Source organism: Eschrichtius robustus, chromosome 6 (genome assembly GCF_028021215.1).
Source record: "Eschrichtius robustus isolate mEscRob2 chromosome 6, mEscRob2.pri, whole genome shotgun sequence".
Lineage (NCBI taxonomy): Eukaryota > Metazoa > Chordata > Mammalia > Artiodactyla > Eschrichtiidae > Eschrichtius > Eschrichtius robustus.
Window position 1 is genome coordinate 62,335,193 of NC_090829.1, and position 18,235 is coordinate 62,353,427.

The 18,235-nt window shown below is 41.0% G+C and overlaps 1 protein-coding gene across 1 annotated transcript in view; it reads right to left on the reverse strand.

Annotated features, from left to right (window-relative positions):
- MCF2L2 (MCF.2 cell line derived transforming sequence-like 2) overlaps window positions 1-18,235 on the reverse strand; it is a 193,402-nt gene that overhangs the window by 20,377 nt on the left and 154,790 nt on the right. The window contains exons 17-23 of the mRNA XM_068546304.1: window positions 17,814-17,906; window positions 17,054-17,146; window positions 14,710-14,781; window positions 12,438-12,563; window positions 5,026-5,241; window positions 4,074-4,166; window positions 3,823-3,901 (exon numbers count right to left, since the gene is read on the reverse strand). Coding sequence (XP_068402405.1) covers window positions 3,823-3,901; window positions 4,074-4,166; window positions 5,026-5,241; window positions 12,438-12,563; window positions 14,710-14,781; window positions 17,054-17,146; window positions 17,814-17,906 — 772 coding nt within the window. The remainder of the gene's footprint in view (window positions 1-3,822; window positions 3,902-4,073; window positions 4,167-5,025; window positions 5,242-12,437; window positions 12,564-14,709; window positions 14,782-17,053; window positions 17,147-17,813; window positions 17,907-18,235) is intronic.

The window sequence follows — 18,235 nt, forward strand, 5'->3', positions numbered from 1 at the left end:
TATAAATGGAGAGAAATTATATTTAAAAAGGGCCAAATAGATGTTTTGGGTTGAAAAGTATAATAACTTAAATGAAAAATTCACTAGAGTGGCTCAATAGCAGATTTGAGCAGGCAGAAGAAAGAATCAGAGAACTTAGATATGGGTCAATTGAAACTATCCAATTTGAGGAAGAGAAAGAAAAAGAATGAAAAAAAAATGAACAGAGACTTAAAGACCTATAGGACACCAACAAGCATATCAACATACCAAGTATATCAAGCATAATGGAAATGCCAGAGGAGAGAAAAAAGGGACTGAAAGAATACTTAAAGAAATAATGGGCAAAGACTTCCAAACTTTGATGAAAAATGCTAATCTACATATCCAAGATGATCTACAAACTCCAAGAAATAAAAACTCAGAGACCCACACCTATACCTAACATAATCAAACTGTCAAAAGACAAAGAAAGGAGAGACAGCCCAGATGGCAGAGTAGGAAGACTGTGAGCTCACCTCCTTTCATGGCCACACCAAAATTAAAACTATTTACAGAGCAACTATTGATGAGAACCACCTGAAGATTAGCAGAAAAGATTTTCCACAACTAAAGATATAAAGAAGGAACCACAATGAGATGGGTAGGAGGGGCAGAGAAGCAGTATAGTCTAAAGCAGTATAGGCAACCCACAAACGGGAGTATAATCACAGTTGCAGAAGTTTTCCCTAAGGAGCAAGAGGTACAAGTCCCATGTTGAGCACCCCAGCTCAGTGGTCCTGCACCGGGAAGATGAGCCCCCAGAGTGTCTGGCTTTGAAGGCCAGTGGGGATTACTTTTGGGAGAGTTAGAGGGCTCTAGGAAATAGAGGCTCTACTTTTAAAGAGCATGCACAAAATCTCACATGCTCCAAGACCCAGGGCAGAAGAAATAGTTTGAAAGGAGCCTGGGTCAGACCCACTTGATAATCTTGGAGAGCTTCCCAGAGAGGCAGGAGGCAACTGGGACTCCCCCTGGGAATATAGATGCTGGCAGCAGCCATCTTTAGGAGCTCATTCTACCATGATGACACTGGTGCTGGCAAGTGCCACTTTGGAATCCTCCCTCTAGATGATTAGTTCTGGGGCACAGCCCCACCCAGCAGCAGGCCTGATGCCCTAGGACCCCATGAGCCTCCAGCCATTCAGAGATCTAGCCCCACCCACCAGAAGGCCCGGGACCCAGACCCACTCACCAGTGGGCCGGCACTAGTCCTGGGAACCCCTGAGCCGTGTAGCCAGTTGTGCCAGGACCTAGCACTGCTTACCAGCAGGTAGGCAGCCTCCTCCAAGAGGCAGAGCCTGGCAGCCAACTGGGATGGGGGCCAGCCCTGCTTACAAGTGTGCTTACAGTAGTCAGCCTCATCACAACAGAAGGGTCCACACAGCCCACATAGGAGGCAGCCCTAGAGCACATCACTCTGGTGACCAAAGAGAAGCGGGCTGTTGGGTCCCAAAGAGCATCTCCTACATAAGGCCACTTCTCTGACGTTGGGGAATGTAATTGACTTACCTAGAATATATAAAAATAAAAACAGAGAATTAGGCAAAATGAGGTGACAGAGGAATATGTTCCAAATGAAGGAACAAGATAAAACCCCAGAAGAAATATTAGGGAATACTTATTACTTATCTACCCAATAAAGAGCTCAAGGTAATGATCATAAAATGCTCAATGAGCCCAAAAGAAAAATAGATGAACACAGAGAGAAATTTTTAAAGAGTTAGAAAATATAAAGAACCAAGCAGAGCTGAAGAATACAATAATTAAAACAAAATATACACTAGAAGGAATCAACAGTAGATTAGATGATACAGAGGAGCGGATCAGCAAACTGGAAGACAGAATACTGGAAATCACCCAAGCTGACCAGAAAAAAGAAAAGGAATTATAAAAAATGAGGATACTTTAAGAGATCTCTGGGACAACATCAAGCATGTTAACATTTGCACTATAGGGGTTCCAGAAAGAGAAGAGAGAGAGAAAGGGGCAGATAACTTATTTGAAGATATAATAGCTGAAAACTTCCCTAGCCTGGGGAAGGAAACAGACATCCAGGTCCAGGAAGCACAGAGAGTCCCAAACAAGATAAACCCAAAGAGATCCACACTAAGACACGTTGTAATTAAATTGGTAAAAAATAACAATAAAGAGAGAATCTTAAAAGCAGCAAGGGAAAAGCAACTAGTTACATAAAGTTGCAGGATATGAAAGTAATATACACAAATTTGTTGCATTTCTGTACACTAACAATGACCTATCAGAAAGAGAAATCAAGAAAAAAATCTAATTTACAATTGCATCAAAAAGAATAAAATACCTAGGAATAAATCTAACCAAGGAGAGAAGACTATAAGACATTGATGAAAGAAACTGAGGACAACACAAACAAATGGAAAGTTATACCATGCTCATGGATTGGAAGAATCAATATTGTTAAAATGACCATGCTCCCCAAGACAATCTACAGATTCAATGCAATTCCTATCAAAATACCAATGGCATTTTTCACAGAAGTAGAAGAAATAATTCCAAATTTGTATGGAAACAAAATATCCTGAATAGCCAAAACAATCTTGAGAAAGAAGAACAAAGCTGGCAGTATCATGAGCCATGATTTCAAACTATACTACAAAGATACGGTAATCAAAACAATATAGTAGTGGCACAAAAACAGACACATAGATCAATGGAATAGAATAGAGAGCCCAGAAATAAACCCACACTTATGTGGGCAATTAATCTATGACAAAGGAGGCGAGAAAGAATATACAATGCGAAAAAGACAGTGTCTCCAATAAATGGTGTTAGGAAAACCGGACAGCTACATGTGAAGGAATCAAATTGGACTACTTTCTCATACCATATACAAAAATAAACTCAAAATGAATTAAAGACTTAAATGTAAGACCCGAAGCCATAAAACTCCTGAAAGAAAACATAGGCAGTATACTTTTTTTTTTCCCTGTGCCGTGTGGCATGTGGGATCTCAGTTTCCTGACCAGGGATTGAACCCGTGCCCCCTGCAGTGGAAATTCAGAGTCTTAACCACTGGACCACCAGGGAAGTCCCAGGCAGTATACTTTTTGACATAAATTATAGCAATACTTTGTGTATAGAAATACTGAACCACTGTGTTGTGCACCTGGAACAAACATAGTTTTGTAGGTCAATTACCCTTTAATTAAAAAAAAAAAAAAAAAAGACAGAGAATCTGGAAAGCAGCAAGAGAAAAGCAATTTGTCACATGCAAAGAATCTTTAATAAGATAAATAGCTTAATTCATATCATAAACTATGGAGGCCACAAAACAGTGGGATGACAAAAGTGCTTAAAGGAAAAGACTGTCAGCAGAGAATTCTATATCTATGGCTAACTGATTTTCATCAAGTGTGCTGTCTTGGTTCAGGCTGCTATAACAAAATACCATAGACTGGGTGGCTTATAAATGACTGAAGTTTATTTCTCACAGTCTGGAGGTTGGAAGTCTGAGATGAGGGTGCCAGCATGGTTGAGTTCTGGCGAAGACCCTCCTCTGGGCTGCAGATTGTTGACTTCTGATTGAGAAAATTGGATCTTGGCAATTGGGTATGTGGGAGTATGTGTGAAAGGGACATGCGCACAACCACAAAAACCCACACACAATCTAAAGCATCCACAGGTGCTTCCAGGTACTATGAAAATGTGCCCACAGTTATTTTCTAGGCAAAGCATTTTCTTTAACAATATCCCCAATCTCCATACCCACTACAAAGTTGGAATCAGTATAACTCTCCAGACTAAAGTCAGCAAGGGTAACCTTACCTTTCATATTGTTTTGTTGTTCCAGCAATAATTTACTTATTTCTGAAAACCAACAATCTCTGATTTCTTTTGAAGCTGCCTGCAATTACAAATAAGAAAATACTATGAGTATCAGATCACCTGGTGCATTAATTGGACAGGACTTTTATTCTCTGGGTGACCTTTAGAATGTGATAGAAAACACTGGTTGAGTCATGGGAACACGATAGGGAAAGGGAAAAGGACACCTATGGGGAAGGCATGAATTTTACCTGTAGGATGTATTTCTCAAGTCCATTTTGGTTGGCAATTTCAAACTTTCTGTTGCTCCCCCTTCCAAGCTGGCGAATTGAAAGTGTCATTAACTATTGTAAAGAAAGAAGAAAATTTTCTGTACCATCTTTTCTGATTAAAAAATTATCCTTGTCAGCCACTCTAATCTTTGCTACCCTTGATTACTCTCTTCTTCCATCTTCCTTCCAAGTGTTTTGCTGTCCTCTGTTAACAGCCCCAAGGAGCATAAAACATAACCTGGTACAGTGTCATTTGTCTTGTCTGTTTCAGAGGACAAGACAGACTATATGTTTCCATATGCAGAGCTGTAGCCTTCAACTTTAAGCAAAAAGATCATCTCTCCTTTAATACCTGAGTATTTCACAAATCTCTACATAGTAGTAACTGAATTAGCATCCATTAAGAAACAAAAATAACAAAAAGTACTATGAATAAACTACCAATTTTAATCACAAGAGCACGTGTGTGTGTGCGTGTGATCGCTAGCTATGAAATATTTCTTATATGAGTGAGAGGCAATGTTCAGTGTGGACATGGGTTCCTACACCCCCAGGGTCAGGATATTGCCTACACTTGCATGCAAAGATGCGTGGTTGAGAAGATGAAATCCAGCCCATGCTCTAATCTCCAAGGCATTCAGTCCTCTGCCTGGAGGAAAGAGGGTACTTTTTAATTAGTTTGTCCAGACAGGCTGCCATTGGGTTCCTTTTCTCCACCCAGCACAAAGGTACCTCTGTGCCAGCGCTGGCCCTATCTAGTGGCTGATTACAAGCTCTGACTCTGGAATCAGGCCTGTGTGTGGATTCTCGCTCTGTTGTGTGGCATTTGGTAAATTAACCTCACCTCAGTTTCCTTATCTGTAAAATACGGATAACAGCATTTCTCTCCATAGGGTTGTGCTAACTCCCAAGTGCAACAGGACCCCTTTACCTTCATAGACTTCTTAAAGCTGTAGTGAGGAGACAGGCCCTGGTCACTGGGCTCCATTCGTATCTTACAGAACACTATTCCCTGTTCGAATAGATAGATTTGCCTCTGGCTGGGCTTAAATCGAATTAAATCCTTCATCTTATAACGATCCTTGTGAACTGTCCAGACGTTGAAAGAGCCATGCATCAACAGCTTGCCCAGTTTTCTGATATCGTCCTTTGGGACACACAGACACACACAAAAAGAAGCTGTTAAATTACTTGACGGGAAAGAACTCTTAGGGGTCTGTTTTCAAATTACAGACCATGCTTATTTGAAGTTTACAATCTTATAAGAGCCAGTCAGGCTAATCTGTCACTAATCAAAGCTACAATTTTGTGAGCTTCACTGAGCATGGCATCATTCAGTTATATAAGGAAATAGTGCAGCTGTATAAGGTAATAAACATAAAGCATGTTAGCAATACTTTGAAGATTGGTACTCCCATGTTTTTGTCTTGCAATTAATTTTAGCTAGCAGAATTCCATTTCTTCTTCTTTGTTTTGTCTTTTTAAGGGCAAGAAATTAATATTTTAATTATGTTTGGGAGAGCCAGAATCTTTGCTGCATTATGGATCTTTGGTAATCCATGTATTCCATCTGTATCCTAACCTCTCCTTCAGGTATATGAGAACCTGAGAATATGAGATTTGTTCTGAAAGGAGAAAGCTTAGTATGACCTAATCTTCATAACACTGTAATGGAAATGGTAATTACATTCAACTCTGCATTTTTCAGAGTGAGTGAACAGTGCAAAGATAATTCCAAATGACAAATTTTTTATTTCATCTTTTTGGCTCTAAGGCACACACTATGTCTCCTTCCACCATCATATGTCTGGTTGAAAGTCCAAATGAAGTGACCTGGCCTTCTCTGAGCTCTCTCTAAAGGTAGTGGAGTGTGATGAACTAGAAATGTGGTATTTTGTCTGGTAGTTTTCAAAAATTATATCACTTAAAGTAGATAATCAAGAATTTATTTCCCTGAATCAAAACACCAAAAGGAAAAATTATTTGAACAGGACCAGGACAGAGACATTTTCCTGAGTTACATCTAGCTGAGATAAAGCCCTACAATTTCTGATAATTATTACTAGACATATGTGCATTTTATAACTTATTATTTATATTGAACAAACTGTGAATACCTTTAAAAAAATGAATGACTTTATATCTGAAAGTCTAAAAACAAAAACTTCAAGGGCAATAAACTCTAGTCATTTCTATGGCGCTTGTGTCATATTTTCAGTGATATTTTTCTCTTTTTGCTTTGTAAAATTTACACGTGTTAAATGTAGTGAATAAAATCCTCATTGAGGAATAAGAGCCCCAGTCACAAGGCCTTCTCTCCTAAAAGCACGATGCTTCTGTTGCAGGTTGCACAGGCTTAGCTTGACTGCACCCGCAGACAGATGGGCGATGGGTCCATGAGGACCAGTGAGGAGTTTTTCACTCTATCCACATCCTTCCTGCACCCACTCAAATGGAACCATCCCAGCCCTCAGTGATTGCTTTCTCCTTTACACACATTCAATTTGTACAGTTCAGACCTATAGAGTGCAGGAAATATGTTTAGTCAAGGCAGCTGGCAAAAGTAGATGTTTAACCTTTGCCACAGGAACGGCTGTAATCAGTAGTTTCTATTTTAAAATTTATTTATATTTCACCCCATTTCAAAAATTAGATACATCTTATAAAAACATATACATTATAGGCAGACAGAAACTAACCAAGGAAATTAGGCTGAAGAAAAAAAATAGAGATTAAGGCAGTTAAGATGAAGAGGATGTACATAAAACCCATACAATATAAAGCATGTAAACTTTTTGCAGACTGGACTCTGACCTTCTAGCAGGCAGTACAGAGGGAAATCTAGTGAGTTATATGATTCATTATGTACAAAGACATACCCAAACCAGTTGTTAAGGGAAAGCATGGCAATTTGTTAATAAGACGTGAGAGAAATTTCTCCCATGGGTCTTCATAAAGGGTCACTGAGTCAAATACTGAGCCCACCTTCAACTGCATCCCAGAATAGATAGATGAATGGATTTTAGGTAAAGCTGTTTCTAATAACACATCTGGGGAATGTGGAGGCATCGTTTCATAGTACAGCTTTTAAAAGCAATTCTGAAAGGGGCCAGAAGGTTGGGGGAGCGGGGGAACAAGCCCAGGGGTACACTCTGATGACCTGCAGAGGGCTGGGCGATGTGAGTTAAGGTGTCTGCCAAGGCCGTGGGCTGTAGAGGCGGAAGAGGCCACCCTAGGCAGCGACGTTTTTGTCCTTTACAGCCTCTGCACTTCTCATCCCTCCCACAGCCACAGCTGTTTGAACCTTAGTAAGCAATTGACCAAAGGATGTGAATCCAGCGACGGGCCAGCCCCTGACCACAGAGGCCCGGTGTAAAAAAGATGTGCCAGATGGCCAATCTGATCCCTGTCTGAACTGAGGAGAACTAAGGAGGAAGCAGTAAGCAGCAAGAGTTGTAGCTGTGAGATGCTTTATGAGAGGGCTGGAGGTGGACTAAATGATAAGGAAGCAGAGCAATGAAGAAGGTAAGTCATCAGAAACTATGAGGAAGAGGAAAAGACACCAATGGGGGGAAAGAACCAGTCAGTGGCCGGTGAGGGGAGAGGACATACCTGGCACGTATAGGCAGAGCACACAGGTGAGAACCCCAGCTCCCTCCCAGGCCAAAGCCCTAGAGTTGCTGTGGCCTGGAATTGTTTAGTTCTCACATCCATGAGCCCTGTCCTGTCATTGTTCTGACTCTTCCTGAGGCTATATGGTTGCCTTTTCCAGTAAGCCTGTCATCATTGGAGCTCACTAAAGGGAATTGCTGGGTCTTTTGAGATGAGTTGGAAGAGATGGGCTACATATCATTCAGGACATCTTGCATAAACTTTCTTAGGACCACGCTTGTGATGGGATCAGACATCTCAATGCTTGAGGCCCATCCTGTGGTGGCCGAGGGCACATGACCTGTATAGCAGTGATGAAGGACAGGTGTACATACGTTACCGTCATCCAGGACACATGCCTGTGTGGAGGCTACTCCGCCTCCAAAGGGAAGAGGGTAGGGGGATTGCTCTGAACAGGACCAAGGATGACCCTTGGCCATCTTTTCAACCATATGTATCCTTTCTTTCCAGTCAGACAGGAGTTGGTCCCAAGGCCAGAGACTACGTGTACAACCTCTTGCAGATACTTGTGCCCTAAAGTATGGAATCATTTATTGGCATTTAGTGAGTGCCTGAGGGGACATGAAGCTAAATGCTCAGCAATGTGAGGAAGCTAATTCAGTGATGACCTTGAACTGGCTTGAATAGTATTTCCCAAAAAACTCATGTCCACCCAGGATCTCAGAATGTGACCTTATTTGGAAATAGGCTCTTTGCAGATGTAATTAGTTAAAATGAGGTCATACTGGATAAGGGTGGGCCCTAATCCAATGACTGGTGTCCTTATAAGAAAACAAAGACACACACATAGAGAAGACAGTTAGGACGACAGGCAGAAATTGGAGTGATGCAGCTATAAGCCAAGGAAGCCAGGAGACAAGCAAGGAAGGATTCTTCCCTAGAGCCTTCAGAGGAATGGGCCTGCCGACAACCTTGATTTTGGACTTCTTGCCTCCAGAACCGTGAGAGAATACATTTTTGTGTGTTTTAGCCACCCAATTTGTGGTGCTTTGTTATCACAGCTCTAGGAAATGAATGTAGCCTCAACCAGTTTTTCCACTAGTGACGTAATAGTGTGGCCATCACTTTGGTGTGTTGATGAATCTGATGGGTGTGAGCTCAGAGATACAACATAGGGGCTGCCCCAAACAAATCAGCAAATGAAATGTCAGATGGTCTCCCTGATATGGGAAATGATGGCAAAATAATCTAGTAAATGCTGCCATTTTCATGTGTGGACATTTTGTAGGTAAGAGCTCTGAGGTAAGAATTTCAAATGTGACTACATTAACCAAATGAAGAATCTGACTGAGAGAGTGAACGTAGGAGAACTAGCCTCCAGAAGGAGACTTCTTTTGGGTGTCCAGGTTTTCACTCCTGGCAAAGACAGCTAAAGGGACAGAGCTATATACTTCTTGTACAAAGAGGCAGGAAACACCTGGATAAGTGAATTAGCACAAAGCCTGGTCCAGAAGTGAAAAGCAGAAGCTGTGGGACTGAGGGGCCTGTGATTACAACTGCCAGAAGCAAAGGGGTTCCTTCCTTTCCAGCCTAAGTACACAAATAAGTCAGCACTGGGGCCCTTTATTCAGCATCTACCAGGTGCCAGGTATAGTGCTAGGTGCCCTATGATTTAATCCTCATTTATGCCTCACAATCACCCTTTAACATAGGTGCTGTGAAGGTGGGATGATGTACAAGGCAATTCCACTGAGTCATCAAGATTATTTACTCAGCCTTATCTCTGCAGCCAACACTATGGTAAGGAAAGTGGGAACTAAAATAGAAAATAAAATACCTGGCCCTAGCCCACAATAAATTTGCAATAAAAATAATTCCTTTATCGAGTAACATAAATTTGTTTCAGAAAATAAAATATTTCATTCAACCTTTACTATTCAACCTTGGAACATGTTCCTGGCAAGCGAGGATTTAAAAGAACTCTAAATGCATCTATATTTTATGCACTGAATTGAATAGGGGGGGAACTTTTTTTTTTTAAAGAGAGGGAAATAAATTACATCTCAGTGTTCCACAAAACAAATTTTCTTAAAAAATTTTTTCTAGAGGGAAGAGATATGGCGACATATGTATATGTATAACTGATTCACTTTGTTATAAAGCAGAAACCAACATACCATTGTAACGCAATTATACTCCAATAAAAAAAATTTTTTTTCTTAAATCTTCTGTGATTAAATTAAACCAAGAACTAACTGAGTATACACAACAGGGAGAAAATGTAAATATCAGAAGGGCATTTTTTTCTAGTTGTTTTAATTATGAATTCATCCCACCAAGTTCAATTTCTTTTCTTCACAAAACCAGGTTAATACTGGATGTCAATAGAGAAACTAAGAAGTTAAGTTCTGGATTCATCTCTACCTACAGCATGTGATGGTAAAGACCTTGTGATAAAGTTCTACAAAGCTGATGCAAAGAATCTCAGAATCATTAGATCTGAGCTAACAGTAGTTGAGTTGTTAGTAAACTCTAAACAGAATCAGATGAAGAATGTGTTGAGAGGTTGGCACCCTGGATAGGGAGTGAAGAGATCCAAGAAGTAGTCCTGGCTGATGACCATGTGACTGTGGTGAGTCACCTCTTCTTTCCATGGACCTGTTTCTGAATCAGAAAGTTGAAAAGTCCAATGCCTGCTCTTCCATAATTCAGTAGGATTATACAAAACTGTCAGGATACATTACTTACTGTATTAGATGTAAAGCAAGTTAAAGTCTTAGTGAAAAAGAAACCACAGAGTGTATGTCAAAGGTGTAATTCTCAGGACACATGGGGGAGAAAAGTTCTTTGCCTTGGTGTTAAAAAAATCTCTAAAATTCTATAAACTCATTCATCTTATTTGCATGCAAACCAGCTTGGAATGAAATCAGAGTAGATTGCTATTCACTCACATTTTAATCATTCTTTTCTCATAACTTCCTCTTCCTATGTTACTTACACTCAGAATAATAGCTGGGAGTTTCCTGCCCTGACTACAGGTTCCAGGACACTCTTTTGATTCAGGGAAAGGGACATCTGATAGGGGTAGCTGACATGTGTTCAAAGACGAAAAGAAGAACAGAAAGATGTTCCAAATGATTAAACAAATTGCTCTCTTGACTTTCCTTAAGCCAAAGAAGGAAACAGTTATCATCAAGAAAACAATCCCCTCTGCCACACACCCCATGGTTCATGAATACCCTCTTGAATCTTGCATCAGTAGTAAGCAGAGAGCATTCTGGAGTCCCAGGGGACAGTAATAGCATCGCTGCCCAGATCTCAGCAAACCCAGCGGGGCTGTTTCTGAGATGCTGGCCAGAGGAAAACCAGGAGGGAGGGAAATCAAAAATCACAGGGTTTTTTGCCCCTAATTAATTTGCGTGGTTTGATTTCTGACAAGGAAAGAAAAGAAAGGTCATTTCATCTACCCAGACCTCAATAAACAGTATGTTAGATCCAGGTAAAAATGAAAAGGTAAAAAAGAGAAGGAAATTATCTGTGTGACATGTATCAACAATTCTCTGAATGCTTGATCCCTGTGTGGGAGGCAGAAGAATGGCCTCCCAAAGATGTCCATGTCCTAATCCCTGGAGCCTGAGACTAGGTCAGGTTACGTGACAAATGAATTAAGGTTGTTCACCAGCTGACTTTGAGATGGGGAGATTATCCTTGATTAACTGGTTGGGCCCAATATAATCACAAGAGTCCTTAAAGGTGGAAGAGAAAGAAGGGAAGGTCTGAGTGATATGATGTGAGAAGAACTCAACCCCCTGTTGCTGGCATTGAAGAGGGAGGAAGATGCCATGAGTGGAGGAAGTGAGTGGGTGGCCTTTGTAAACTGGAGAAGGCAGTGAAAGAGATTTTCTCCTAAAGCCTCCAGAACGGAAGGCAGACACCTTGATTTTAGCCCAGTGAGACTATGTTGTACTCCTGATCCGTGGAACTGTAAGACAATAAATTTGCACTATTTGAAGGCACCAAGTTTGGGGTAATTTGTTATGACAATGACAGAAAACACCCCTGGGTCAAAATCTAGAGTAGCTCACAGTGAAAACCAGCTAAATATTAATTATGTCCCAGTCCCAGGGCAATGATACAGTTATAGAGGATAGTTTGCCTGGAATGCCTGGGTCTGGCCTGCTTGGGATTAACTCTAACGCCAGAGTTGAGATGGCTCAACCCCCAAGCACTCTCTCTTTTGGTATTTTTCTTTAAGCACTTGGATTAAGGGATGTACAATATATGCTTATGGGGCCTCTTCTGGGATCTGTGTTGTAAAATGGGGTTAGATGTTCACTTAGGACCCATTTTCAAAGTAATTTTCACAGAGAAAATATAACTCAAGAGGCAAAATCTTTTAATATTTTAATGGTGCCACGAGTGAGAAAATAAATTACTCCCTCAGCACCTTCCCCCGCCCAATATGTTCTGGTCCCTGAGTTCTTGCTTTTTCCAGAGTATGGGTCAGTTTCAACATTCAGGATCCCAAGGGCCACAACCCAAGATTCCTAAAAATGCTGAGGCGCTGCTTGGAATCTCGTAGCACAGGTTTACTGACCAATTTAGGTAACTTTCCTCCAGAGTCAAATTCCTTTCCCACAGATCAGTACTCTAACTTTGCCACAGTATCTGCTACCTTTGTAATACTGTGCCTGCCTTTTGAAATGTCCCAGCACTTGCTATGGAACATACCGGACATCCAGTGACTGCTGCCAGGTCCACAGCCAACTCACAGGACTTGATCAAATCCTCCATCATGGCCAAAGCTTGTTGTAGGTCGTCTGAGAAGGCTGAATCCTTGGTCCTCTCTGGCCCATTCTGTGGAAAGCAAATGCCTTGCTGGAAATCAAAAGGTAAACCATCTACCAAGGGAAGAAGGGAAACAGGACAGAGATAAGGAGCCACGGATCCAGCCAGCATGAAGTAACTGAGAAGGTAGGTACATCAACCTGTTTCCCTGCTCCCAAAGAATGGTAGCTAAGGATATTTGCTGGTTTAAGTACAATATATGATACACACACACACACGCAAAATAATTACACTTTCTGCACATTGTACTAATGAAGAATGAAGTTCATAAAATCATGGACATTATATTCTGCCTATATAAGAAACATCCTGAGCTTTTGTAAAGCATGAAAACCCCAGCCCTTTTAAATAGGGTGCTCTCCCTTTTACTCCCCTACCCCCAGGGCCTATTGAAAAGTACAATCTGAGTATCATATTCCTGTATTTAATGTGACAGTCTTATTCCTATGGGTAAAATTATACTTAAAACCAGTCCAGAGGAGGATATTTGTAAACTTTAGAGGCAAAGAATGGGCTGCTGTGCAGAGGTTTACTAATGATTTATGTGTAAACACCATAACGGTGGCATTTGCCACACTGAATTTCCCGGAGCTCTGCCCTTTCTCTCTCCTCTCCTCCCCCTGCCCTTCCCATATTCTATCACCATTAAAGATGCCAAAGAGGTAAGCCAACGTGATCTGCACCTCCCAAACAGCATAAAGACCCAGCTTTAAGGGCAAACCTAATTTAACAGACCAACGTTCCAATTATTACTATTGTGACACTTAGGACGTGATAGGGATGGTTGTTTCAGCTTGAAAGTCTTTTGCTTAGGGTTTCCGTATTTTATTCCCCTGCTACCTACATAGCACATCTATCTGTTATCTGGTAAATACAAACAAAAAGATTTTGGCTTCGTCCATTTTTTTTTTTTTTTTTAACACATCAACTTCTACAACAAAGAACAGAGAGCTCTTTGCTGCTCCGCATATAGCCCCACCTCTTCTTATCCTCTACTGCATGATGTAAGCAAAGCGTTGTGCATTTTCTTAATCTCTACTTAAACTGAAGATTAGCATCTTTGGATAAGAGATACGCGTGACAAGGCTGATGAATGGAGCAGAGCCTGCTGCCTCCACTGAACGATTTCCCATGGATTCTTACCTTCTTACTCGGGGTAAATGTGTTCCAGGTCCTGGTGGAAGACAACACACTCTCACCTGAGTTTATTGTAACGTCATTAACAAAGGATTAAAAGTTCTTACACCAGGCATCTTCCTCTTTCCGAAATACTTGAAACTCAATGTGCTTTTAGAGACTCAACGGCTACCTATTCCCTCTCCTTCCCACTAACACTCCTCCCACAAACACCGCAGGTGGCTAGCTTTACAGTGTGTGATATAGGACTCGTACAAACATTACTAAACCTCTCTAACTCAGGGTAAATTCTTACAAACATTATTAAACTCCTCTAAACCAGGCTACCTGCATTTGCTCTAGGCTATAAAATTACTACCTGTGCCTTGAGCTTCCTTTAATCTTAAGGCATCCCCACAGCACCATCTGAGCAGAGAGGACATGCAAATGACTGCCCCTTGAGACACATGCCTCATATTATTCTTGTTAAAACCAGAATTTTATAATAGAAAAATTGAAAAAACCCACTTCCAAGCCACAAATTTCTTCCCAGTCTGGTGTGGCCATCACTTCTTCCAAGTTTCTTCTTGGTTGTCTTAGAATTCACACACATATACACACACGTTTGGAAGGGAACAGGGCATAATGTATATAGATTTACTAAGGCGTACAAAGAAGTAAATATAAATCATTCATAATCCTACCATGCAGGAAAACCACCGAAGGGATTTTATTATATTTACTTCCAGTCTTTTATGTATGCATTTTACACCTTCGCTTACTTTTGTATTCCAGTAAAACATTTTTATGTGGAAGGAAGAAGATATATTACCACTTAATCCTATTACAAATCCCCACTTCGAAATTGTCTTTATTTTTTTGTTTTTTCCTGACTATGAATTATAGGATGCATATTATTTTAGAAAATTTACACAATAAAGATCATAAACAAAGAAAACAAAATCGCTCTTAAGTCCTTCCATGTATAGGCAAACACCATTAGCAGTTAGTACATAGAATGATATTTAATATCCAGTACCTTAGCCGAACCTCCTTCTAGATCACCTGGGTCCATCTCCAAATCCTCAGGTGACTCAAAATCCAGCAGACCCTGCATTAACCCAAAAGCTTTATTGAAAATCAAAAAGTAGAAGGCCAACTTAATCTGTTGTGCAAACAATCTCCAGCCAATGCTAAACTGAGGATGTATATAAATATTTCTGTTTGTCACAAGTAAGAGGGAAAGAGTAAATGGTACATTCAGCACAGAGTTCTTTCCACAAACATAGAATCACATTGGACATGCTATTTTGTAGCCTGCTTTTTCTCAACAACGTATCATGAACATTTTCCCATGACATTATATTTTTTTTAAAACATGGTTTTTAATTGTGGCAGAGTATTGCATCCTATAACTAAATCATAATTGATTAATCCCCCCTACTGTTAAACATTTAGGTTCAATAATTTTTTACTATAATAATAATAATCTTTATACACTTTTCTTAAGGATAAATTCCTAGAAGTAGAATTGTTAATGTTAAGAGTTGTGATGCATGTTTCCAAGTTCTTTAGAGAAGTACTATGTTCCCACCAGCCATAAATGAAAGCTTTTTTCACCAGCCCCTAGCCTACGTGGAGTATTACCATTTAACGCTGTACCAAAACACGCTCACAGATGCCACTTTTGGAGGGAAGCAGAGCGTCATCGTCCTCATTCCCAGGCTGGTGTGACGGCTCCATGTGTAAAACAACAGCTACACGTTATGTTACGGAAGCTTCCTGGGGGTCAGCCCTGAGTGAGCTCTCTACTGCGTCACTCACAGCAACCTGTGCAGGAGGTTCTAGTGTCCTCACTTTACAGGCGAGAAAACCAAGGCCTGAGAGGTCCAGGCATGCCACACTGGCAGCGGCAGAGCCGGTGCAGCCAAGGCTGGGCCTGCTGATGCAAAGCTGAGAGGGTAACTCGTTCTGAGGGCAAAACGTTGGCAATAAGCTTAACTGCCCTGAGCCTCAGTTTCTTCACACTTCAGAGCCTTTTGGCACATCTGATGGTGGGGATTAAATAAGAAATACAGGTGGGTGTGAATTTTGTTTTGTATAAAACGAAATGACTTTCTCTTGGCCTCTGATGATGGGTTTAAAATTAAAGGAGCATCTAGTTTTGGTGTGGGGATGATCCAGGATTATGTTGTGACTGATGCATATTAGTTACTTGTACATTTTTTTTGGATCTTTGCAAGGGGAAAACTACAAGTAACGAGTTTTATATAATTAATTTAAATTTGTTACAGGTTTTCATGTTCAGGATAAACAATTTTTCAACCTTGGGCGAAAATACCTGCAACAGTTTAAGGTGACTGTGTTTTACCTTAGGGTAACTGTTGCATGCCAATTTGTGTGTGTGTGAAAACACTTCAAAATTGAGTTAAAAGATGTAAATTTAAAATTGGTTGTGTATCTAATCTGCCCCAGGTTCAGTAAATAAACAATTCTTTTTAAAAACAAAAACAAAAACAAACAAACAAAAAGAAATACCTGTGGGAAGATACCCAGTAAACAGCAGGGGCTTGTTTTTCAATTAAGTGAGAGTAGCCACTGGGCAAGAGCTGCTTATAAAGGTTAATTCAAAACAGACCTTGGAGGAGTGACCCGAACCTTTCCCTGAGCTCACACCTGGGGAAGCAGCTTTGACAGAGCCCCTGTCCTGTGTGTGCGGGGGCGGGGGGTGGGGTGGTGGCGGGGTCTGGGAGTGCTCTCCTGCAGGTGTGCTGGTGTCAGAGCAAAGAAAGAACCACCTAGGGATTCAGCAGAACAGAATTCATTCTGTTATGTTGTTCTTGAGAAAAATCCTCAGTCTAAGGGGAGAGGTAGATGTCGCAAAAGGAGAGAAGAATCCAGTTTTGCCTTCTCCCCTCCATTGTTTAAATGCACGTAAAATAGTAGCTTTAGGGAAAATCACACCTCTTTCCTGAAGCTCCTTGCTCCAGCTGTAAAATGGAGCAGATGATATCTTACCTGTAGATATCTTACCGAGAATAGAGGTCTGGCTGCCTCCCCACCCTCTCAGCTGTCAGCAGTGTGCTGGCCTCCCTCTTCCCCACTTTCCTCCCAAGGACCTCTGCTCCCCTAAACTGGGCTCTCCTTAGAGATCCATGTCCTGGCTGCATGATGGACTAGCCAGGCTCCCGGGACCCTACGATTCTTTGGTCTTATTCCTCATTGAGGAGGCTGATTTAGACCTGGGGACAGAAAAAGCCTGAAATCTAGACATAGTTTCACCTTCGGAAGTCGAAGTCACAATTCTACGTGTCTAAGGAAAAGAGCACCATAGCGCCCACATCTGTTCTCCCAGCACAGGAAGCACTGTCTCATCGATTTACCTTCAACAACATCTGGTACTTTACAAGTCTCTGGCTTGGTCCTCTCAGATACTTAAAAAGAGGGAGACTGTGACCCAGTTGACGCTGGCATACCTTGAAAAGCCAAACAGAAACAACATAAAACAAAACAACACACACACTCAGAACAGAAGCGGCAGCATTTAAATACAAGAAGTGAAACGAGCTCTTCATGGAGAGGAGGGGCAGCTGTGTCGACCAGTTTCATAATGTTATTGGTTGTTCAGTCTGTCAGGAACATTGTGTAAAATGAGAGTAATGGGAAAGGGGATGGGCTTGGCTAGTATTTTTATAGTCAAGTAGGGATGCCGGAACATTTATTTCTTTTAGAAAGTAAGTCCATTACGAGGGAGACAATGGGGCAGCCTTCTGAAAAGGCTGTCTTAGAATTGGGGTTTGGGGGTGGTGGAGTTTAGTCAAGGGTACATGATGGGCTTATTGATATCATTCCAGGGAACCCCAAAGTGTGATTTAATTCCACTTTTAAAACCCATCCTAGAAGAGGACCCTGGTTTTCTCACCAGGCTACAACTGCTCCTTACAGGGCTGTCCCATGGAGACTCAGGGCAGCATTGAAACTTCCAGTGTATAATTTCGAAAAAGGAGAGACTTTTAATAAACATAAATTCCAATGCCAAACTCCTCTTCCTAGTTCATACTTTCAATTTCTTTACAAATTGGATGTACATAAACAGTGTCCAGGGAAAACAGTTTGTGGGAGACCTTAGAAACGCAATGTTACCCCAAAGTAGGTGCAGTCTTGACATTCTTGCCAGATTGCCCTGGCTCGGGGCAGATTCTTATGATATTTAAAATATATTTGAAGATCTTCTTTCTGGGTGAGAAAAAGTTAGAACAAATTAACCAGGTAGCATTTTTCAGTAAGAGGACAGAATAATACAGTTTATTCATTCATTCAACAGGCCTGAGTATTTTCAATGTGTAAGGAACTGGGGATGCACAATAAATAACCTTCTGTTGGGGTGAGTGTGTGATGGGGAGATAAACACAGGGTTATAAACAACGCAGATGTGAATGGAGTGCTGTGAGAGCAGCTACAGGACTCTGGTAAATAAATAAGTAAATTCATGAACAGGAGTCGAGTTTTAACTTTATCCTTTCTCCTCTGCTCTTTATCTGGGACACCAATATCTCCCCCAGATA